This window comes from Mus musculus, chromosome 19 (genome assembly GCF_000001635.26).
Source record: "Mus musculus strain C57BL/6J chromosome 19, GRCm38.p6 C57BL/6J".
NCBI classification, from domain to species: domain Eukaryota; kingdom Metazoa; phylum Chordata; class Mammalia; order Rodentia; family Muridae; genus Mus; species Mus musculus.
This window is the reverse complement of record NC_000085.6, coordinates 3441904-3466756: the sequence shown is the minus strand read 5'-3', so window position 1 is coordinate 3466756 and position 24853 is coordinate 3441904. Positions and strand designations below refer to the sequence as shown.

General features: G+C 47.7%; 1 protein-coding gene across 17 annotated transcripts in view; it reads left to right on the top strand.

Moving 5' to 3' along the window:
- The window catches only part of Ppp6r3 (protein phosphatase 6, regulatory subunit 3), a 121106-nt gene extending 109277 nt beyond the window's left edge, over positions 1-11829 (top strand). For 8 of the 17 annotated variants that reach the window (XM_017318250.2, XM_006531794.2, XM_011248642.3 and 5 more), the window contains 5 exons: positions 158-264; positions 2062-2212; positions 6993-7010; positions 7277-7396; positions 9706-11829. In XM_017318250.2, coding sequence (XP_017173739.1) covers positions 158-264; positions 2062-2212; positions 6993-7010; positions 7277-7396; positions 9706-9757 — 448 coding nt within the window. In that variant the 3' untranslated portion in view covers positions 9758-11829. Of the gene's footprint in view, positions 1-157; positions 265-2061; positions 2213-6859; positions 7011-7276; positions 7397-9705 lie in introns of all 17 variants that reach the window. The other 9 variants (XM_017318249.2, XM_017318248.2, XM_006531792.2 and 6 more) reach the window with 2 other exon arrangements.
- Positions 11830-24853: the final 13024 nt, after the last annotated feature.

Sequence of the window (24853 nt, the reverse complement as noted above, 5' to 3'; positions counted from 1 at the left end):
CCTGGTGTTTGTTTTACTCAGTCACAGAGACCTTATTTCAGAATTTTCCTGAATAGCTTTGTCAGCATTTGAATACTAAGTGAGGATTTCATGTTTCACTTTGTATAAACCAGGTATGTTCACACTGCTGACATCTGATTTTTCTCTTTTCTGAAAGCACAAAGGAGTCTTTAAGGAGTAATTCGCCTGTGGAAATGGAAACCAGCACTGAATCCGTGGACCCCTTGACACCTGGTGCAGCTGCCTTGGCCACTCAGCCAGAGGGTGAGTGCAGTGTGCTAATGTGTTCACAGCAGGTAGGAAAGGCTAGACCAGGCTTAGGCTCAGACCAAAAGGAGGCAGGAAAATAAGAAAGTGGCTCTGATGTCCGTTGGTCATCACAGGAGAAGGGAGAAGAAACTATCTTGACAACCACAAAACAGGGGTTCCAGAAGGAGTTGGGTACCAAGTGTGAGTCCTGTCAGTGCTGAGGATAGGTAGATGTCTTAGGGTTTTACTGCTGTGAACAGACACCATGACCAAGTCAACTCTTCTAAGGACAACATTTAATTGGGGCTGACTTACAGGTTCAGAGGCCAGGCAGGCATGGTGCAGGAGGAGCTGAGAGTTCTACATCTTCACCTGAAGACTGCTAGCAGAAGACTGACTTCCAGGCAGCTAGGATGAGGGTCTCAAAGCCCACACCTGTGCTAGAATATCCCCTGGAGTTCTACTGAGGCACATGGGGGTGGGAACCTGGTCTAGGTTGTGGGCCTGGGTTTTCCTCCCTATATGAAGTGGTCACAGGTGTCTCAATCCTAGGGGACTGTATCATGTTCAGAATATTTACCTTGTGCTCCTTGGACTGACCTTGAGCCATTTGCAGACTGCAGAAGAGCCTTTTGGGAGAGTGTGATATTCGCAGAGTATGGTAGGGATGGGATGTGTGTGGAGGCAAGAGCTTCAGGAAAGAGCAAAGCAGCAAGTTTCTGGGAAAAGAAAGAGGAAGTGAGCAGAGGCCTCAGGACATAACCAGAAAAGTGATGGGGACATCATCACTCCAAACATTGTTGCCTTGTATTCCAGTTTGAGTTTGTTGCTGTGATAAGACAAGAAGCAACATAGAAAAGAAAAGGCTTCACTTAGCCGGGCGTGGTGGCACACGCCTTTAATCCCAGCACTCGGGAGGCAGAAGCAGGTGGATTTCTGAGTTCGAGGCCAGCCTGGTCTACAGAGTGAGTTCCAGCACAGCCAGGGCTACACAGAGAAACCCTGTCTTGAAAAAACAACAACAACAAACAGCTTCACTTGACCTCCAGCTGCAGGTTATTCAGTTCATCATCTTAGGGAGCAGAGCAGGAACTCAGCCCGCTGGCCACTGCCTCCACAGTCAAGAGCAGAGAGAGCACATGCACCACCTTGCTGGCTGCTGTCTGCTCAGCCAACTTTCCTCTCTAGTGCACAGCAGAGAGCCTGCCCCACAGTTGGCTAGATCCTCCATCAGTTAACATCCATATAGTCCCCCTCGTCCCCCCCAAACACCTGATAGAGTTTTATTCAGCTGAGACTCTAAACTGTAGCATTTAAAATGCCTTTGTAGCTGTTTTGATGGCTAAGGAGCTAGAGGCACAGAGTGGTCTCCTTTCCCTGGGATTATACAGATTTGGAAGTTGGGATGGGGATACTGGGTTCAGATCTAGAAATCTGACAAGTCCAAGCTCATAACCATTGAGCATACCATGTGGCTTTTATTGTAGATTAAAGGAAAGATCCCGGGGCTCATTCTCCTGTGTTGTAGAGTGGGTGTAGGAGCAGTGGGAGAAAGCTGGGACCATATGGACACAGCGCTAGGAAGGGTCTTTGGAACTTACAGCTCTCCATTGAGGAAAACCTATGAGGGAGCCACCCTGGTGGGCATTTATAAGAGCCAGGTGCCCATTAATAATGTAGCCAGGCAGAGCTGCTACTCTTAACATCTTGAAGTGTACGCAGGACTACGGCATGGGGGTCTGAGTAGAAAAGAGACTGAGCTCCAGGGTAAGTGTGGTAAATGTGACTGTCATCCACTGTGTGCACTTTCAGCACCAGGCAGTATGGCCATGGAAGCCAGCTCAGATGGGGAAGAGGATGCTGAGAGTACAGACAAGGTAACTGAGACCGTGATGAATGGCGGCATGAAGGAAACACTCAGCCTCACTGTAGACGCCAAGACAGAGACTGCAGTCTTCAAAAGGTAACCAGAGCCTGGGACTCCTACAGTGACAGCTTGTCGGGAGGAAATGGGGAAGAAACCCAACATGAACATGTTTAGATTCAACTGAGTACTCATAGGCTAACTTGTTATCTTTCTAATATCTCCATTAATGTTAACCGAGAGATGGAGAGTTTGGACCCCTAAAGTGCATTTTTCCTTATGTGTGTTGTCTTCAGAGTCTAGCAGATTGTCAGTGTTCAGGTATTTGACACAGCTTTGCTCATGCTAGAGCCTGACATGAACAGAGGCTGCAGATGCTACCTGTCTACCCAAGGCGTGGTGGCGTACAGACAGACTGAATTCTGTAACTGTAATGCAGTCATTGGAATTCAGCAGCAGTGGAATACTGCTAACACCAGACTTGATTTGAAAATAGCAGGCTCAGCTCTCCAACTCATGGGATAGAAAAACAATCAGAATGAAAATTTAAATCTGGAAACTGTAGAGGGTAACAGAAACACTTCCATCAAGATTTGGGCCTGATCACAGAAGTCCTCTTTCACTGCCTAATGAGGGCACCATAAGACAAAACCATGAACTAGAGAAACAGATCATAGTATAATGATGTATATGGCAAATGTGACCAACACTCTTCTATTTAAAACTTACAGACTAGGGGCTGGAGAGGCAGCTTGGTTGGTGAAGGGCTTGCAAGAATGAGGACCTGAGTGTGATCCTGAGTCCTTACATATAAGCTGGGTATGATGGCATGGACTTGGGGAGGCAGAAACAGGAGGAGCCCTATGTCTCAGTGGCCAAGCCAGCCTAAAGTACTTGTTGGACCCCAAGTCCTAGTGTGAGGAACTAAAAGAACAAGGTGATTGGCTCCTTAAAAACCTAAAGTTCAACTCTGGCCTCCATATGCATGCACACTCACATGAGTGTACATACACAAACAGATACACACTTGAATACATACAAGTCAAACGGCTCAGCAGGTAGAAGAATTTACCATGCAAGCTTGATGACTAGATTTTAGTCCCTGGAGCCCATGGAAGAAGGAGAGAATAGAATCCTGAAAGTTGTCCTCTAAGACACACAAGTATACCCCACACATACACATAGAACACTAAATAAAGTATTTTTTTTAAAAAAGATTGGCTAGCAAAACCCAGCCAACTTGTTTTTCCCATTTTAGTTTATGTGAATGGATGTTTTGCCTGCCTATTATGTCTTCATCACATGTGTTCAGAGAGCAGAAAATGTCCCCTGAGACTGGAGCTGTAGATGGTTGTAAGCCACTTATGAGTGCTGGAAATTGAGCGTAAGTCCTCTGGAAGAGTGGTCAGTTCTCTTAACCACTGAACCCTGTCTAGCCCCCAAACAAAAAGAGTAAGACAAAAAATACTAAATCAAAACTTAAACAAAGCGGGCGTGGGGGCGCACGCCTTTAATCCCAGCACTTGGGAGGCAGAGGCAGGTGGATTTCTGAGTTCAAGGCCAGCATGGTCTACAGAATGAGTTCCAGGACAGCCAAGGCTATACAGAGAAACCCTGTCTGCCTGTCGAGGGGGGGAGACAAAAAACTTAAACAAAAGTTATACACATACATAAAAACATGAATTTCATTTTCATTTATTATAATGAAGATTTCTGAAGAGAAGTTTGAAGATTACCGAAGCAAGTGCAAACATTGCGTACGTTAGCAGACAGCTCAGTACTGTGGAGACGTATGTCTGGTCAGATTAACCTTTAGGTTCAGTAAGAGTTCTTAGAAGGACTTTTTTTCCAAATACTCTTACAGTATAGATGGAAATTCAAGATTTCTAGTTTGCCTAGGTGATAAAAAGGCACAAGACCTGCCTGCCGCCTGTGCAGTCATCTACAAACACATGGGCATTGAAGCTGTGATGTTACTGCACTTGAATAGTGGGCCACAATGATGGAGGTAAAGAAGGTAGGACTACTTGGTGTTTGAGCCTTTGCCTAGCATGGCCGTGTTCATCCTCAGCACTGTTTTAAAATGTAAGGAAAAATCCAGTCCCCCTAAGCACCTTTTAAAGCAACTGGAGGAGGATTATGAGAAGAATACAAATACAATTGGGGGCGGAGGTGGTCCACAATTCCACAGGTAAAGTGCTTACTGCATAAGTATGAGGACTTTAGATCCCCAACATCCATGTAAAAGGTTAGCACAGCTGTATGCAGCTGTAATCCCAAAGGACAGGCAGATCCTGGAAACCTCCTGGCTGTGCAGCTTAGCTTAAATAGTGAGCTTCAGGGTGGCCCAAATAATGTGAGAAACAGTTGAAGAAGACAATGCAACATCAACCTTTTGATCTTCACCAGTGCATAGATGGGCAAGTACACAGTCATATGTCACACCCACATAAGAGAGATACCAGCTATGCATAGGGGCTTGTGCCTGTCATCTCAGCTGTAGGGAAAGTCAGGCCAGAAAGTCACTGTTCCTTGTCTTGCTGAATATTGTCTAAAGCACATTCGTAAGAGAATGCATACACACTTGAGTGCCAGTGCTCATTCTCTAAGCACTCTGCCTGTGTTGTGCTTCAAGCAGCTCTGTCCTCTAAGGAACCCTGTGAGGCACAGCTCTGAGTCTTGTCATGCTTTACAGGTGAGGAGCCTGGCACTAGAGCCAAATAGTGTACCCAGAGTCTCATGGGAGTCAGCAGAAGAAAAGGTGTAACATACCTCTGACCTATGGACAGAAAAACATTTCTTTTCAAAACAAGTAAGGGAGACAGCTCTGTGGTTAAGGATACTTTCTGCTCTTCCAGGTGACCCAGGTTCAGTTCCTAGCATCCTTGTCAGGCAGCATATTTGCTGTCTGTGGCTCCAGCTCCAGTGAGCTGATGCACTCATGTGCACACAGCCAGGGCTATACAGAGAAACCCTGCAAGAGGGGGAGGGAGACAAAAAAGAAGGAAGAACAAAGCGGGGGGAGGGGGGGGCTTTAGAGACAAGTTCAGAGGTTCAGACCACTGGCTACTTTTCCAAAGGGTTTGATTCCCAGCACCCAACAACTCCAGTTCCAGGTAATTTGACACCTTCTGGCTTCTGCACCAGACATACACACAGTGCACAAATTTACATGCATGCAAAATACTCAATGCATATGAGGTAAGAATAATAAAAATCAGAAACTTTAATGCACAAGTAATTGAGATGGTCACATTGTTGTTAAAAATTTCTAATCAATGATTAAGAAGCAAAGAGCAGGTTGGGAAAGAAACATTTAGAGACTGGAATTTAATATCCAAAGACTCCCTGTGTGCTAATGCAAACACTGATAGGGTTGATCTCAATGGTCACCAGTGCCTATCAAGGACTCTGACGCTCCTGGGCCTACCTGGGCTCCCTAGGAAAAATAGTGGGTTTAAGGCAGACTATCGTACAACCGAGGCTGGCCTCAACTCACTGTGAAGATAATCTTGAATTTGTGATCTTTCTGACTCCACCTCTCAAATCCTGAGGAGGTAACCTAGGGCTCTGTGCAAGCTAGACAGGCATGCATCCAAATGAGACTCTAGCCTAACTAGTAATCGTGAGACTAGTCCGGGCTACCCAGTGAAACCTGTCTCAGAAAGAGAAGGAAGTAGATGGGCTGGGTGGAGGAAACTTAGTTAGCATGTGAGCAAACAATAGCAGTGTTTTGGCAGGTTACTTTTTAGTTACCTAAAGTACACTTTTTAGTTTAGACTGAAAGTGAAGACACATTCTAAGTAACTAGAAATGAGAGCAGACACCACTTGAGGAGAGTGGAAAGGGACGTAGGTTTGGGACCAGGCCTTGATAGTGGGAAAGTATGCTTGAAAGTGAGGGATTTTTGCTGATAAAAAAGATGGCCTACAGTTTTTGTTTTGTTTTGTTTTTTGACCTGGGTGTACCACCCTGAGAAATGGCTAATGTTCCTGGCAGCCTTTGTGTCTCTCGTGAACACAGAGAGGTGCATGTTCACTGTGGGCATAGTGCTTTCACTCAGGAGCGTGCAGCACTTCAGATGTGCAGTATTCAAACAAATAGACCTTGGATTCAGGTCCAGGCTCGTGGCTTAGAGTAAACACGTAGTTATAGGTAAGTTATGGGTACGTGCATCAGAGTAGTTGCCCTGGAGGATAAGGAGTAGAAGAGGGGTGAGAAAGGGAGTTGACAAAGAAGTCTTGGGGGTGAGTGTAGCCTGGTAGAACAGTACGCGTTTAGCATGCTGATGCTCTGGCTCCTCCACCAGCACTGTAGAAAGCCTGGCTGTCAGACCTGTGCCAGCCCTGTAAGTTGTGATTAGCCTGGTAAGCTGCCCTAAAGTCGGGAAATTCATGTGCAAGTCCAGGCCAAGGCTTGGATCTGAGGAGACATGCCTTCCTTTTGCAATCTATTTGAATCAGGTAGAGCAGAACACAGCTAAGCTTCCAGCTCTAAGAGTCAGGAATGTGCCTGCTGTGTCTCCACCAAGAGCTGCCCACAGGCAACTCTGGTTCCCATTCTCTGCTGCTCCTGCTCTTGGCTCCTTGACCCTTCCTAGTGCCTGTTCTTGTCATGTGCTGCTAGAGAGCAGCAGAAGGCTTTCACCTGGCTTAGCAGTGGGTATCTCTTGCCAGGAGCACGTGCGAGTGGTGGGCTTGGCCTTAAGCGCACGGTAGAACTAAAGGCTCCTGTTCCTTCAAACAGGTTCTCTTCACACCTCCACCGACTCTGCGGGGTGCCATGTGCAGTCGTGGACATGTTTCCCCAATTCCTCATTTCTAGGAGTGTTCTGAAACTCTTGTACGTTTCTTTTTCTGTTTTGCACACTTGGCCTCAGAGTGTTGAAGTCCTACCGGTATGTACGGTGACACGGGCCGCTCTTTCTCAGACACCAGCCACATTACATTGTCCCTCTCAGTTCCTACCTGCGTGTGGCCCTTTCCTCTCGTGGTTCCCCAGTCACTGTCTGCATTTCTGTGATCCTTCCACCCTGAGCATGCTCAGCCCCAGGGCTTGCCACCGTGGCAGTCATGACTTCAGAGCCATTTGCATGTGAGCTCATCCTCTGGCCCTGGTCGTGGTGCCTAGTATGTAATGCACCTAACTTCCTCTCTCCTGTAGTGAGGAAGAAAAACTGTCTACCTCTCAAGATGCTGCTTGCAAAGATGCAGAAGAGACCCCAGAGCCAGCAGAGGCCAAGTGCACAGCTCCCCTGACTCCCAGCAGTAGTCCCGAGCAAAGGTAACCACCCTGCCTTCACCCTCTGAAGGCTCTACCCTGCCTCTGCTTCATACCTGGAATGTAGAAGGGAATCAGCTGTTAGGGTTGGGGGCCCAAAAGGTCTTTGCAGCTGTGCCCCAGCCTTTAGCAGTGTGCTAGGGCACAGTGACATTTCTCAGGTCTCAAGTAGTCAGATGCCCAAGCCGAGCTCTAAGAACAGCACTTAGCTTTGCAGCATGAGTCCCCGGCTCAAGCTTGGATGATCGAGAGCACTGGCTCTGCAGGAAGGTTCTGGAGAAACTCAAGTTGATGAGGCCATTATTTGAATGGTGTTAACCCCTCCAGGATTGGAGTCCTCTGTGGTCCTGTGAACTGTCTCATTTCCTCATCACACTTGTGACACTTGAGGGCTTGACTTCTCTGAGGCCCTTTGCCATGTACTGCAAAAGACTTCAGCCCTAGAAGGAGTGCCCCCATGGGATCAATCCCTAGAGGGCTGATACTTGTGAGTAGGCGTGTCTTCGTGACGACAGCCTCACTGCCAAAGCCATGTGATTTGGATGTGGTGTTTTCTTTCTAGTCACCTTTTGCTTAGATTGAGCCAATGGTCAGAAAAGATAGGGCAAGCCAAGGCCTTAGCTGCAGAGGGCCTACACTCATACACTCAGCCTGGAAGGTAGAGCCAGGTCGCCAAGGAGTCAGAGGAGCCTACAACAGAAGATGGATGAGCATATGCCCTGGACAGCAAGGGACTTTGTTCAGCTCCTCTCAGAGCTCACTTCTCTGATAAAAAATATGTAAGATGTATGTTCCTTCTGGAAGGAATAACGTGACCTTAAAAGCAGTTGCACGGGCATTGGACTTTGTCCTTTAGCCACCCCAGTGGACTGTGCTCTGCAGACTCAGTGGGCAGGAACCAGTGGGCATACTTATTATTCCTGGTTTAGAAGCCCCTGTTCATGACAGCCTTCTGCCCTGTTCATATTCAGAAATTCTAGTCAAAATGAAGGATGGATTTATGATTTAGAAAAAAGTCTTTTTGCCTACAGAATCAATTATAAGTACTGTGTGAGCAGGTTGCTCTTAGGAAGGCTTGGGGAGACAAGGCACTGGCTAGGGTTCTAGCTATTGGGAATCTTCACATGGTTACATCAGCCCCTGGAGCATAGATTGGAGAGTTTGTTCTTAATATGTAAGAGTCATACAAGTGGCCCTGGATTGCTTTTTTGCTTATATAGTGAAGACTTCCTTGCCAAAGGATACCCATTTAGGTTCCTTTGAAGCTGGCATGAAAGGCCCTGCCCGTCCTCACCCAGGCCTGGCCAGAACAGGAGTCACTGGTGAGGCCACTGTAGGCAGGTGACTGTAGCTCAAGAAGAAACTGTAGGGCTGTGTGCAGAAAGTTGGGGGTCAAGGCTTGGCCCCTAAAGAGCAGCATTGAGCTGGTTCTGGAGGAGCTCAGTGTGCTGCCAGCACTCCTGTTGGAAACAGCCACGCGCGTGGGAGAGAGTGCAGACAGCAGCCTTTGCCAGGCTCACTGCTCTGGGGCTGGGCCTTGCCAGGACCATTCTTTACTTCACTCTGAGGACTTTGCATTGCCACCATATCTGGCTGCACAGTTGTTCTGTTAGTGTTTTGCACACATCATACTTACAAAGCTCTGGATGGGCACTATTGTCCCCTTTCTGCTGAGGAAAAAACAGGACTGAGAGGTTAAGAAACATGTTTAAAGTATACAGCTTGTGAACTGCAGGTGCACCCATACCCAGCTCTGTCTGGTTCTAGAATCCTCAGTCCCTCTGCCTCATACAGTGAGGCACCGTCATGTGTAATTAGAGTATAGTATTGGGGGCACTCCTGGTTCCTGTTAGGACTGGCAGGGAAGGCAGTCCAGTTAGGAAGGATTTGTGTCCTCCTGGCCACAGCCTAGCTAGGTTTCTTCAGATGCCTTAGGTTGTGGATTTGGCAGAAGACCCATTTCTGCTCTCTCCCTCTCTCTCCAGCTGCTGCTGCTCTGTGGGGGCCAGCATCTGGCTGTGCCCCTTTGTTCTCAGTAGTTACCCTCTGCACACGCCTTCTTCCTTCCCATTTCCTAGCATTCCAGGTGAAAGTCAGTTTGCACCCACATAGGACAACAGTTTCCAAAGCACGCAGCTGGGACCAGCAGTGTGAACACTAAAGTGTTGTGTGAATTGAACATGCAGTTCTGAGAGGCTGAGGTGGGAGCGTCTATCACCACTGGCAGCCATGTGCCCATGTGGAGGGCGGGCAAAGCTAACTTGGCCCTGCTCAGCTTCCAGTGCCTCAGATGTCCGTCTCCTCCTCTGCAGGACCGACCAGCCAAGCATGCCAAGCGACCCATCAGTTAATGGCCCTGTATGATGAGTGACGTCCACTGCTGCTGACTGAGGACTGCAGGCCACCACCACCCAGGGGCTCTGGAGGGCTCACCCAGAGCTACTGAGCCACCACTACTGCACTCTGCAAGAGATCAGAACCAGCAGCCTTTCTGTTTCTAGATTCTAAGATGCTGTACAGAGAGACTCAGACATGTAAAACACTGCACATTGACAAATACCAAGAATTTTTTTGCGTATGTTTATATTGTATTGATCTAAATACTGGGTAGCCTGTGACACCAGATCTTGCCGCCCATGTAATAATAGTAATGATACATAGTTCAGATGGTTGTAAGAATAGTTTTATAAAGTGACTACACAGATCTATTGTATTCGAAACATAACTATTTGACAATTATTAGTGTGACCAAAGTATTAGGCAGTTTTCATACATTTTCCACCTTGTACAAAATTCTGAATTCATTTTTCTTCCAGGTTGGCACGGAGCTGTCGATGGAAAAGCCCTCTGCGTGTTATATTTTGGTTGTTCTGACTTACAAAGTGATTTTGAATAAGAAATACTTGGTGTTTTTTTATAACCCACTTTCAATTGGTAACTGTTTTCTGTATTGTTTCAGGCGGATCAAATGCTTGAGTCTTGGTGGAGATTAAGTATTTATTGCTACAACTTAGTTGATGAATTGCTGTTCTTGTAAAGCCATATGTTCTGTTAAGGTCTGGTTTGCTCAGAGCGTTTCTTTCTGCAGGTGAAACACTAGAATATTGGAGTGTACATGGCTGTGGTTAGAATTTTAGGGGGGTTGGGGGGTGTTTGTTTTTTGTTTTGTTTTGGTAGTTCATCCGCCTTTTAACCCATTCACCAAAATGTCCCTTGTCAGCAAGTATCACTGATGGCTATTTCAGAGTGGTCTGCACCCACACTGCTCTGTGTCACAGAGGTGAGTCTGGAATGCTCATGTGGTGACAGGGTAGAGTGTGCCCATCACGCGGGCTGGCTGTAACAGAATCACAACCTGGCATCCAAGCATGTTTCTTGTTTTACTGTACCTTGTGAGGTTTTCACTTGTAAACCAGTGGATTTTAGAACTGGTTTGTGTGTATATAGTGATTATGGATACTAATTCAGTGTAATTTATAATTTTCTATGTCAGCGTAAACACATCCTAGCCTCCTCCAACAGCTGAAGCAATGGCCTGTGCACTGCCGCGGCATCGGGTGAAGAGCTCAGTCACCTCGCCTCTTGCACTTTTAGATGCAGATCAGTTTTTCATTCTATAATAGAAAATATTCACATATTTTTACATCATTTGTTTTTTCCTGACCAGTATTTAAAACCAAAAGGATATTCTGAAAAAATGGCCAACAAGTTTTTTAGAACCAGCATCCCAAGCAGTGTGCCTACATGACATCGCGTATGGAGATAGAGTCGAGTGTCCAATGCCTTACTCCTTACTCGCTTCTCACTGTACACAGTGCAAGGGACCACCTCAGGTGGCCGAGGCAGGCCTGGTCACCAGGCTCAGTGGGCAGCAGGAAGCCCTGGGACTGGTGGCGAGGGGCTCGGTGGCCTGTGCTTGCCCGCTCAGGACCCTTCAGTCACAGCTCCTTCAGAAGAGACTGCGTTCTCTGGAACCTGGTGCCACCAGAGGACAGGGCTCCTTCTGCTCGTCTCAGGGATGGTTGACCTGCGTGGCCCAGGACCTCACATTGCTGGCGGATGGCATTCTCCTGTCTCACCTGGTTGACAAGCCTTGCTGACCCCAGCCAGGACTTGGCTCCTCCTAGTCAGCCCACACTGCCTCCTTGCTGTGGACTGGGCTGGCTTTTCTGTCCCACTGTCCACTGGGAAAGGAACGCTTGGGTACTGTTCTTGGGAAAGGACTTAGGCTTGCTTGTCATAAGGAGAGGCTGTGAGGGTGAAAGGGGACAAGGTGTGTTGGGTTGGAGGGTGCCAGCCAGGGCTTGTGATGAGTTCCTGCTCCTTTTCATTTCTGTGTATTGGCCGAATGAATTGCAAGACTAACAGACGTCTACAGTACAGTACCTGTATCACAAGTAATAACAAAATAAAGCCTGATGCTTTGTTTCTATAAACTTCCTCGTGAGCCTTTTTGGGGTTCTAATAGCCACATAGTGAGCCTCTGCCAAAAAGTCCTCTTTAGCTTTCACCTGTCCTTACTCTTGGGCATGCCAGCTACTGAAGAAACAGTGTTGTGACCCCCACACGCCTTGAGCCTCCAGTGCCTAACACGTTTGCTTGGCACCTTGTTGCTGAGAGTGAACCACCACCACTTGCCGTCTTGAGATGGTCTGCCTGGTCCTCCAGCTTAGCTTGCCATATGTGTCGTTCCCGGCCCTGCCTGCTGTTATTGCCAGCAAACAGCATTAGTGACAGTTCTACAGATTCCCATTGCTGTCATTAAAGCGTACTCCCTGCTAAACACATGGTGCAGGAAGAGAGACAACTTTTGCTCTGTTTTTTGAGACTATATAATCCTGACTATCCTGAAACTTGAAGCCCTCGAACTCACAGAGATCCTTCTGGCTCTGCCTTTAGTCTTATGGGATTAATGGTGTCTGCCAGTGCACCTGGCTAAAGTGAGAAATAGCTTAAAACGTCACATGCACAGCATGGCACTGTGTGCCAGTCAACTCACATATAAAATACATGGTGGTATTTTTACTAAGCTGGGCTGGCTGTGGTGGCACATGCCTTTAATCCAGCACATGGGGGTAGGAGGATCTCTGTGAGTTTGAATCCAGCCTGGTCTAGGAAACAGGTCCAGGACAGCCAATGCTCTGTTCCACAGAGAAACCCTGTCTCAGAAAAAACAAAACCTGACTGGACTGAAGCTTGCCTATAATCCCAGCACCTATGAGGCTGAGGCAGAAGGATTGTCATTTCAGAGCCACTGAGGCTTGTCTAAACTGCCATTTTTGTGTGTGAGGTTGCTCACGTGCCACCATGCATGTTGTAGAACTCACAGCTTGGGGGAATTGGTTCTCTTCCTAATGCTGCGAACTTTTAATACAGTTCTTCATGTTGTGGTGACCCCCTAGCCATAAAGTTATTTTTGTTGCTAATTCATAACTAATTTTGCTACTGTTACAAATTGCAGTTGTAATCTGATAAGCAGGATAGCTGATATATAACCCCCGTGAAAGGGTTGCTCAACCCCAAAGAGGTCATGACCCACTGATTGAGAACCATTGGTCTAAGGTATTGGATTCAAGTTGATGGGCAAGCCCCATCACCTGCTGAGCCTTCTTGCTGGCCGGGAGACCACCTCAAAAGCAGCAGTAGAAATTGTGGCATGTCATCTCTATTTGCATTGAGAATGTGTGTCGTCGTCGTCCCCCCCCCCCCTTGTTGCTGCCCTAGCAAGGCCTGTACTCTGCCCGTCACACACATGACTTCATGTTTCTCCTGGATTCTGCAGGTGTCTCCCACAGGCATCTCCCATGGTTCACCATGAGCAAGATCATGGGCTTCTGAGAATCCCAGCTCACTTTGGGCAGGATGGTTCTCTGCTTGTCTTTTTGCTCCTCGGCACCAAAAGGCGGGTGGTTCCTGATAATGGGGAAGGCACTACCAGAGCTGTGCTCCTGCTTCCTATTGGCCTTTTGCTGCATTTACTCATCCTGCTGGTCCATATTTGTAAAGTAGGATGGTTTAATTGTCCTGTGTTGGGGTCTACTACAGCCCATGTGCCAGGCTTGGTACACCACTTGAACAGGCAAGTAAAACTGGACAAGACTGCTCTTGATGAGGACCCAGATTCAATTCCAACCTCTTCAGGCCACTCACAACCATCTATGTGTAACTCAGGTTCCAGAGACTGTCCAGCACCCTCATCTCTGTGGGCACTGTAGGCACATGGGCAACGCACTGATGCACATAGAATTACCTGTCAAGAAGCAGCTCAGGCACACACGGGAACACATGAGGGCAAACAGGAATTGTGTGGTAACACACGCCTTTATTCCCCGCACTTGGGAGGCAGAAGCAGGGAGACCTCTGAGTTTGAGGCCAGCCTGGTCTACAAAGTGAGTTCCAGGACAGCCAGGGCTATACAGAGAAATTCAGGTGCTGGTGACAGCATGAAGCATTGGGACCTCTGCTGTCACTACTGCAAATGATGCACCCATTTGGAAAGTTGCTGAGCATTTGTTCTGGCTGTTGTGGAGGTGATTTCTTAATTATGCCAGCAAACTGCCTTATAATTCCACAGCTTAGATGCTCACATGACAACATGCCCACAAAATATTTGTCCAGAGAAATTTATTGTAACTTTACTGAGATAACTATCCAGTGACAAGAAAACAGGCAAATGACAGTGCAGTCACATACTGGAGTTCTTCCCCCCCCCCCCGAACCCCCAGGAATGAACTGTGATGGGTAGTATGCCTGAACCTCAAAGTGTAGTGTAAATGGAGACCTAGCATGTGCAGGTCTACCTTTCTGCAAAGCAATGGGGCAGACCATTTTATGGTACTATAAATAAGAACTCGCAAGGAGGTGTTCTTTCATTTTCTGCTGCCATTAGCAATGCTGCAGACCGTAAGTTCTACTGAGGTTTATCTTGGCTGTGATTCTGGTCCAAGGTTATGACTGCAAGAGTCCTAACAGCCCCAGGCATCCCGTGGGGGGGGGGGGGGAAAGAACACGTGTATGTGTCCTTTTCTGGCCTCCTCAGCTAATGGGGCTGCACCCTTGTCACATCATCAGATCTTAATCTCTCTCTCTCTCTCTCTCTCTCTCTCTCTCTCTCTCTCTCTCTCTCTCACTCACACACACACACACACACACACACACCAGGCTTCATCCTTAGACACTAAAGTCAAATCAAGCCCCTCCACTTCCCCCTCAGTGGGGATTCAACTCAAAAATGACTTTTAGAGGACACACCTGGCTCAACCACAGCAGGAGGCTTGGCAGTAACGGGCGTTGGAGCTGATAACATTTGCCACTCTTACCTATGCTGAACTTTGTGTCAATACAATCGTTGGCGATCTCTAAATGGTCCTGTGATCATTTCCATCTGAGGCAGAATCTACACTTCCTCTGGGGTCTAGCCAGAGAACTGCTGTTAAAGAGACAAAGCTGTGGTTGCAACAGATGGCCGCTGTGTAGCAGGTGCTGTGCTGTGTAGCAGGTGCTTGACTCCCTTGGTGAGCTGGAAACACCTGCCCAACACCGGCTCTCTCGAGATCTCATCTCCTGCTCGTGGGAAGGAAGGGCTTGACTGCCAGCACAACAGAGCAGTGACAGCCACAGCAGTTGAGTTGACAGGCCAAAGCTAAAGGGTAGCAAGGAGGCCACTTGCTTAACTGCTGAGGAACCAGTGATCAAATGAGTCTCCAGGACAAGAACAAGAAAAGAGAGAAAAAGTAGAGAAAAGCTGAATAGTCCAGGCTGAAAGATAGGAAGCTGGGAAAGCCACAGAAGGAGAACTGCAGGCCCTAGTTGCTGGAGGAATATGGAAAAGTTGTCAAGCCTTTAGAACCAACAAGCCGCTGTCAAGCAAGGGCTGAGCAATTCCAGTGTCTAGGTTTGTACCAAATACGGAGAATCAATGAATCCCCCTGGACCTGCACAAGAACTGTAACACTAGAGGGCGCCATACACTGGTGTTCTGTCTGCGCCTGTTCTTTGTTGTCAAATGCTAACCATATAAAAAGCTGCTGGAGCACTTTGGAGCATCTCCCCAGACACCTGTAGTTTCCGAGCAAACAGAAGAGCCATAGTCAGGAAGCTCTCCAGTTCAAGGCTGGCCTGTGTACATAGTGAGAGTTCAACCCACATTGTACTCAGTGGTGAAAACCTCTTAAGTTTGCCGTGTCAGAAACACAGCTAGTACTTCTATTACACACAGTATTGAACATTCTCATCAGAGCAATTGGACAAGAAAAACCAAAGGCATCAAGCATCAAAGGAAGAATGGGGAGCAGGAGACCTCAGTGGGTAAAGCACTTGCCATACAAGCAAGAAAGCCAGTGTTCAGATCCTCGGAAGTCATACAGATGCCAGACAGGTGTGACAGCGTGCCTTGTAGGTCAGAGGTGGACTCTCCAAGCTGACTAGCTAGAAGGGTCAGATCAGTGAACCCTGGATTTAACTGAGACCCTTCCTAATGGGTAAGATGCAAGAGTGAACAAGACCCTTGACATCAACCTCAGACCTCCTGAGTACGCATGCAAACACATGCTGGAGAACAACTAGTTTTGGTTTTGATTAATTTTTAGTAAGTATACAGCAAGCCAAGGTAAGGGAATAAAGAGAAAATAAAAGATCATCAGATCAGGTGCTCAAAACTTGTAGGAGGCCGGGCGGTGGTGGGAGGCAGAGGCAGGGGGATTTCTGAGTTCGAGGCCAGCCTGGTCTACAGAGTGAGTTCCAGGACAGCCAGGGCTACACAAGAGAAACCCTGTCTCAGAAAAAAACAGAACAAAACAAAACAAAAAAAAAAAAACTTGAGGAGACAGTAGCTGGGGAGTCCTGTTAAGACAGCCTATTAAATCACCTGTTTGCAGATGTTATGGTTTGTATACAGAAAACCCTAACACCCATACAAAGCTTCTAGAAGTAGTAGGTAAACTCAGCAGAGCATCAGGGTACGAAAGACAACACACACACAAGTGGGGATAGAGAGGTGGCTCAGTGGTTAAGGGCACTTGCTCTTGAGGGGGACCCAGCTTCAATTCCTAGTACCCAGCTCACAACCCTCCCTAACTCCAGTGCCAGGGGACTCAGCACTGTTCTCCTGACCTCTACAAACGCAAGACATGCACATGGTTCACAATCATGCATGCAGGCAAAACTCTCATGGAGGGAGAGAGAGAGGGAGGGAGGGAGGCGGGGGAGGAGAACTTGTCTGTAACTGGGAATCAAGCCCAGGGCGATGTACGTTAAGTGCTCCACCACTGAACTGTGCTCCCTGTCCTTTCTCAGTGTCCAGTGGCTGGGTCTGCAATCTGAAGCCTTTACAGATGTCAGGGGCTGGCTAGCTAGGAAATGCTGGCCCAGGAGCAAGGCTATGTTAAAAGCACCTTGCACTATTTCTTGTACCTTGGTAGAAGGGAAGTGAAGGATCCAGATTAGTGGTTTTCAAAAGCCTCATTCAGCTTGTGGAGAAATATGCAGGCATCTTAGCCTCCTTGAGTGATCTTTTGACAAGGTAAGAAGCTTTTCTGCCCCATCCTTTCTCCCTGCAGCGAGGCTTTCTCTCATCCTGTGTCTGTGGACCTTGTTCTAACCCCAAGCAGTGGGCTTTGGGCCTGAGTGAACCAGTGTGCTGGGCAGGCAGTCAATAGGACACTAAGGATAGCTCGTGTCCATGCCTGTAGCATCTTCTCAGATTCTCTGCACCCCACTGCCCTGCACACCAGGGTGTAGAAAGTGAGATAGGCCCAGAAGAGCACAAGGATAGGGCTGAGAGTAGCTGGTACACTGGAGAACCTTGGTCATGCTTCCTAGCACTTCCTGGTCTTGCTGGAGCTTCCTGGCTGAGGAGGCATGGACTTCAGCTGTGGCCATGCACCCAGGCACTTCCTTTAGAGGTGTGCCAGAGGCATAGCGCCAAGCTGATAGATTCCTGCCTCTCCTATGCTGCTTAGGGCTGGTTTCCTTTTTGTTTTGTTTTGTTTTTTTCGGTTATCTCTTTGTTTATGTTCACCTCTTTTTCCTGGCAGGGAGCCACCAAGGCCTGTGCATAAGGACTTAGGGCGTGTACCTTGATTCTCACAAAACAGGTACAAGTGAGGGATTGTGATCCAGTTTATGCTCTCGTGCCTTGGCCATATTTCTCTGGCTTGTACTGAAGTCAGATAGTGTTCCAGTGAAATATTAGTTTGTTTTCTTAGATTCTTAAGACCAGGCTTGTACTGAAGTTAGATGGTGTTCCAGTGAAATATTAGTCTGTTTCCTTAGATTCTTAAGATCAAACATTTCAATTCTGTAAAAATATTTTATTATAGTTTTAAATTATGTGCCTAAGTATCTACAGAGGCCAGAAGAAGGTGGTGGCCCCCCTGAAGCTGGACTTGTGAGTCATCCAATGTATGTGCTGGGAATCAAACACCCAGGTTCTTTGTATGAGCAGCTCTTAACCACTGAGCCATCTTGACAGCCCCTATATTTTTTAATTTTCTTTTTAAAACTCTTTTCAGTGTGTAGTGTATATGCATACGTGCCCACATGTGCATTTTGAGGCCAGAAGCGATACTGGGTATCTTTATCATTTTCCATTGTATTTTTGAGATGGAGCCTTTGAGCCTAGCCCTTGCTGGTTTGTCTGACTGGGTAGTGAGCTGGAGGTCCTCCTTTTTTCTTTTTTTTCTTCTTTTCTTTCTTTCTTTCTTTCTTTCTTTCTTTCTTTTTTTTTTTTTTTTTGCAGGCCCCTCTCCTGCACTGGCTGGACAGCCATGTGCAGCCACAGCAGGCTCTTATGTGGGGGCTGGGATTAGAGTCAGATCTTTATGCTGAGATAGGTATTTAAGCAACTGAGGCATTTCCCCAGTCCCTTATTTTTCTTTAATTCTTTTTAGTCTGTAGATTTTTGGTCAAAGTAATGATATTTGAGTCCAACCTCTGACTTTGGGTAGAAAAAGCATTCTAAGCTGCCCCTAAATTGACCTAATGCATGGCCTCTCTTCTGTGATGAAGCACTGACCCAGGCAACTCATGGAAGAAAGGCTTTGTTTCATTTTACACTTCTGGAAAATGGTCTATCGTTGAAGGGAGTCAGGGCAGGATATCAACACAGAAACCACAGCAGAAGTCATGGAGAAACACAACTTACTGGCTTGCTCTCCACGACTTGCTTCCTTATACCATTGTGGGTAGAGCTAAGCCCTTCCCCATCAATCAACAATTGAAAAATGCCTACAGACAGGATCACAGGCCATTTTTGATGGAAACTGTTTCTTAGGTGAGGTCTTCTCTTCACAGGTGTCACAAGTTTGGGTCAAGCTGACAAAAAAATAAAATAAAATAATCAGGACAATGTACTCTTAAGAGTTGATGCAGGGGGCTAGAGCGATGGCTCAGTTGGTTAAGAGCACTGACTGCTCTTACAGAGGTCCTGAGTTCAATTCCCAGAAACCATATGGTGGCTCACAACCATCTGTAATGGGATCCGATGCACTCTTCTGGTGTGTCTGAAGACAGCTACAGTGTACTCATATAAATAAAAATAAATAAATCTTTTAAAAAAGAAAGAAAGAAAGAAAGAGTTGTTGCAGGAGCTAGAAGGATGGCTCAGCAGCTAAGAGATAAATGCTGCAAAGGACATGAATTCAATTCCTACCACCCAGTCAGGAAGCTCATTATACCTAGTGCTCAAGCTTCAGGGGACTCAGCGCCCTCTTCTGGCCTCCTCAGATACCTGCATGCACTGGGACACACACACACACACACACACACACACACACACACACACACACACACACACACACGTCTGTTACCTGGATGCCCTCAGGAAGCCATCATCAGCGCCCTCTTCTGGCCTCCTCAGATACCTGCATGCACTGGGACACTCACACACACACACACCTGTCTGTTACCTGGATGCCCTCAGGAAGCCATCAGTTCCAGAAACTTCCAAACCATGATCCACAATCTTCCTGAAGACCCATCAAAGAGGATGAAAATGTGAACTGAAGTTTTCAGGGAGAACAAAAGGCCACTCCTCTGCTTAAGGTGCCACAGAGCTCATCAACTGCTCATGACGTCTGTGACTGGAGCTGGAGAGATTGCGTGAGGGTTAAGGGCACTTGTTGCTCCTGCAGTTGACCTGATTTATGTTCCCAGCACCCAGCTGGGTGGTTCACAGTTGCTGCCTAACACCAGCAGAACACCAGAGTTCTGCTACCCTCTATAGTCCATGCTTATGGTGCACACTCCAATGGGCAGGCATGCACAGAGACACAGAAATAGAAGTCAAATCAACACTAAGAAGCAGAAGAAAATACCCTCTGTACTTTCTGTCCCTTTAGTGGTCCAGATTGAACCAGGGAGGACATTTGTATGGCAGGAAACCACCTGCTCAAGTTGGGAAGCATTTCATGGAATCTTCAGTCTTTTGGTGGTGGTGATGGTGGTGGTTTGGTTTGGTTTTACCTTTCAAGACTGGGTTTCTCTGTGTAGCCTTAGTTGTCCTAGAACTTGCTCTGTAGACCAGGCTGTCCTGGAACCCAGATATCCACCTGCCTCTGCCTCTGCCTCTGCCTCTGCCTCTGCCTCTGCCTCTGCCTCTGCCTCTGCCTCTGCCTCTGCCTCTGCCTCTGCCTCTGCCTCTGCCTCTGCCTTTGGAGTGCTGGGGTTAAAGGTGTGTGCCCCCATGCCATGTGGGAATCCCCAGTCTTCGGTGTAGCAAATGAGCCAGTTACTTTGAGTCTCTCTCCAGTCACCTGGATGCAACTTGCTAGCCACACAGAAGGACTTCAGACAAAGGGGACTGGGTCACCTTGAGTTCTTTTATTATGACTGCGGCTTACTTGGAATGGAGGCACTGATTTACGACAGAAATGTCATGTAGGTTTTCTAAAATTAAAGTCCATTAAACTTCTTAAAAATACAATTTAAAAGTGCTTCTGTGATTATGGAGGGTTAGAATGTTGCAAGTCAGAGACACATAATCTTGGGCTATCTTAGGCTCTGTCCTAAATGTGTTCCCTGATGCCATGACAAAATATTCTGACAAAAAACAACTTTAAGAGACAAGTAGGGTTTTCTCAGCTCTGCAATCCTGGGCTATACAGTCCGTAATGTCGGGGAAGTCAAGGAGGCCTGAACCTTGAGGCAGCTGGTCATGTCCACCATCAAGAATAGAGAGAAGCTGGGCGTGGTGGCGTAAACCTTTAATCCCAGCACTCAGGAGGCAGAGGCAGGCGGATTTCTGAGTTCGAGGCCAGCCTGGTCTACAGAGTGAGTTCCAGGACAGCCAGGACTATAAAGAGAAACCCTGTCTCGAACCCCACCCCCCCAAAAAAGGAGAGAGACAGGCCGGAGAGATGGCTCAGCGGTTAAGAGCACTGACTGCTCTTCCAGAGGTCCTGAGTTCAAATCCCATCAAACCACATGGCTGCTCACAACCATCTGTAATGAGATCTGATACCCTCTTCTGGTGTGTCTGAAGACAGCTACAGTGTACTTACATATAATAAATAAATCTTTTTTAAAATTTATTTATTAAAAAAAGAATAGAGAGAAAAACACATGCAAGCCAGTGCTCAGTCTCTCTCTACACTTAAACAGGCCAGGATTCCCTATCTAGGGGATGGAGTCACCCAAAGTGGTCAGGTCATCCTACATCAATCAGTGAATACAGACTACCTCCCACAGACATAGCCACAGGCCAACCTGGTCTAGACGGTCCCTCACTGAAACTCTATTCCCATGTGACTTCAGATTGTAACAAGTTGACAGTGAGAACTCACCACTGCACCCTCTATAGCCATCTTTGCATGACCTAACAAACACCTGTGACAAGCAGCTAAGTCCTCTTGTTGTTCCCTGGCTTCTGCAAAGCCACAGGCTAAGATGGCAGCAGTGTCTTAGGCCCATGGCAGCAATCCACTCCTGCTTCCATAGAATCCACCCACTTGATCCCAATCCCTGCCCAAGTGTGTTATCTATGACTTTCTTCGTGGCTATCACAACTAGAGCCATGTTGGAATATGCTATCTGGGGCAACCTGAAGCTTACTTCCAGGATAGTCGCTCATTTGCCAAAAGGGAACCCCTCCCTCCCTCAACGCGGCTGCTTATACAAAGATCTTGGGGGCTTAGCCAGGCTGCTTCTCTCTTCCTCCCCTCTCTCCCCATCCCCCACCCTGCCCCTGTCCCAAGCACAGTTCTAATTTCCAGAGCTGGACCTGCTGACTGTCTTCTAATTCATAAAGCCTGGCTTTCCCTCTTCCTCTCCTTCTCCCTCCAGCGCACAGCTGCGGCGCCTTCCTGCTTGCCCTCTCGAATGCTCCTAAAAGGGTCCCCGAGTCCCCCTCACCTCTAAGTTTGTTTCACATTTTTATCTATGAAAGTAAGGACCCTCGAAGGGAACCCATGGTTCCTTGGTGACAGATTGACTGTGTAAGTGGCCGAGCTCTGAAGGCCTGGGCCTTGAGAGCTGATTGCACAGCAGCTCTGCTCCTTGTGGATCCAAGCATGAAATAAATGCCATCATTGTGGGAGCGCTGGGTGCCATTGAGTTTTATGCAGCTTTTAAAGAGAATAATTTGAGTGTCTGCCTTGTGGGACAGTCACACGTGGCCACCACCTCAACAGACAAGATAAACTCAGCCCATTAGACACTGTCTGCAGTACAGACGCTGGGGTAGGGGATGTTACTCTGAGCTCCGTGGGAAGAACAGCCTTGAGCAACCAGAACCTGTGAGAGACGGCAGGAGGGGCATCACTGCAGAGCCAAGTGCAGCAACTGGATGTTTGATGCTGGACAGAATGGCAAGGAGGCGGTGGAATCTGCGATAGGGATAATACCCAAAATGACCTTGGCTCTGTTCACATCTACAGAGCAGCTGAGGCCAGGTCATAACCAGCACCATCATGTCCCAGGCTTGCTGATTGCATCTAGAACATTCTCCAGCTCCTCAGGGTGTACACAAAGTGCCAATCTGGAAGACACAAACCCCCATGGGTGGGCATGCATCTGAAGTCCCAGCACTCGGGAGGCAGAGGCAAGAGGATTCAGAATTCCAGGCCACTCTGGAAAATCTAGATCTTGTGTCAAAAAACAAAACAAGCCAGTCGGGAAGGCACATGCTGGCAGGAAAATGCTGAAGAGGCAAGGGCGAGAGGGGCACACGTGTGGGGCCAGCTTGGTACACGTTCAGGCCGAAACTGTAGATCAGTTTGTAGAATGCTTGCAGAGCAGAGGGTGCACAAAGCTATGGTTTTGACTCTCAGCAGCACTTAAACCATGCAAACACCTAAGAACCAAAGCCACCTTCAGCTTCATCCAGAGTTTAAGACCAGCCTGGGCATGAGATCCTGTCGACAGACAGACAGACAGACAGACATGCTCTAGGTATCTGCTGCTATCTCTGAATTCCCCATGTGTCACTGCAGATTTGTGTGGGGTCATTTCCCAGCCCCCCTGCTTCCTTAGCATCTTTCCCAGCAAAGGGTCTGGCAAAGGACTCACTGATGCCTTCTTGGCCATGCCTGGTGGCTCCTCAGAGGGGCAGTGATGGGCTCAGCAGCCACTGTTCATAGCTTCCAGGCTTGTGAAGGAGGCTGGGTAAGGAGACAAGAGCCATCACAGTGGCTAGAAATCGTAGCTTCATTCTGCCCAGGACAGGTGAGACCAGGTCCCGCAGGAACTCCACTGCTCCCCAAAGCCTGTCCTGTTCTCCTTCCTGTTTTCACTCAGAAGGAAGCAGCCCTGAGTGGTGGTGCAAGCCCGTGACCCCACTTCTTGAGAGGCAGAGGCAAGCCTTGGCTACATAGCAAGTTGGAGATCAGCCTGGGCTAAATGAGACACTATTTTAAAACAAAACAAAACAAAACAAAACAAAACAAAACAAAACAAAACAAAACAAAAACCCTTAATGGGTAGTTGGTTCTTGCTCTGGGAACTTCCAGCTATCTGCAAATCTCTGGGCTTCTGGGACTACCCCCCAAAACAGTCAGGACCTGGCCTCCTGCCTAAAGGAGCTCATGCCGACGGAAAAGGACATCGATCACCCAGCTTTGACTTTCTATGGGCCACTCAGAACCTGCTGCTGTCCCCAGAGTCCTCTGCTCACAGGTGAGGAGAGGTATGAAGGAAAAGCCCCCTCCCCTATAGAGAAAGTCACAATCACGTCTTCAAAGGTTTGCTTTGTTTTTGAGATAGAATTGATGCATTCTATTCAGATAGAATAGCCCACACTAGCCTCAGGCTCACCGCGCAGCAGAGGATGACCTGGAATTCTGATTCTCCTGCCCTTTCTCTTGAGTGTGCCACATCCAGGTTGTGGGGAGCTGGGATGGAAGCCAGGGCTCCTCTCATGCTGGGCAGGCTCTACACACTGAGCCACAGGCGCCGCTTCCTATTTTCACAAACGTGAAATATGTAGATGTTTAATCAGACATCCTGATTCTGTTCGAAATATATAGTGAGTCAGGCGTAGGGACACACAACTGTGATCCCAGCACTCAGGGGGCTGAGGCCAGAGGATCATGAGTCAGGGCTAGCCTGGTCCATAGATAGACCCTGCTCAACAAAAGCGTGGAGGGAAGTCTAGCTCAGGGTTCCGATGCTCACCTCCATGTCTAAGGCCCTAGGTTTCATCTCCAGGGTCAGAGTAAAGCACACTGGTGAATTGGTGAGCGGGTGATTTGACCACTCTTTCTGTACCAGGATGGTACAAAATCCTTCCCCTGATGGGGTCAGGGCTTCTCTGGATTGAGAGATGACAAGTCTTGACTGTGTTAATGGCACTGGAGCCAACAGTCGTTTCCCACAGTGAACCAGTTTGCTTTATTGTCACAATTAGAGACATGGGGAAGAGAGACCCTTAACTTCAAAGCTGCCTCCATCACACCAACCTATGGGCATCTCTATGGGGCTAATCAATTACTAACTTATGTAGAAGGCCCAGCCCACTGTGGGTGGTACCATGCCTAAGCAAGCGGGCCTCCACTGTATAAGAAGCGTAGCTGAACAGGACACGGTGGCATACATCCTTAATCCAGCAGAGAAGGCAGAATGATTCCTGCGAGTTCTAGACCAGAGCTGCACAGCGAGACCCTGTATCTCAAAACACAGGCAGACAAACAGGCGGACAAACATGTAGCTGGATGTCTAGGAGTCAGCGAGCAGCATCTCTCCATTGTGTCTGCTTCAGTCGCTGTCTTCAGGTCTCTGCCTTGGCTTCCCTGGATCCCGGATGGTGGATCGGTAAGTCAAATAAACCCAATGGTGGATCAGTAAAGTCAAATAAACCCGATGGTGGATCAGTAAAGTCAAATAAACCAGGATGGTGGATCAGTAAGTCAAATAAACCCAATGGTGGATCAGTAAAGTCAAATAAACCCGATGGTGGATCAGTAAAGTCAAATAAACCAGGATGGTGGATCAGTAAGTCAAATAAACCCAATGGTGGATCAGTAAAGT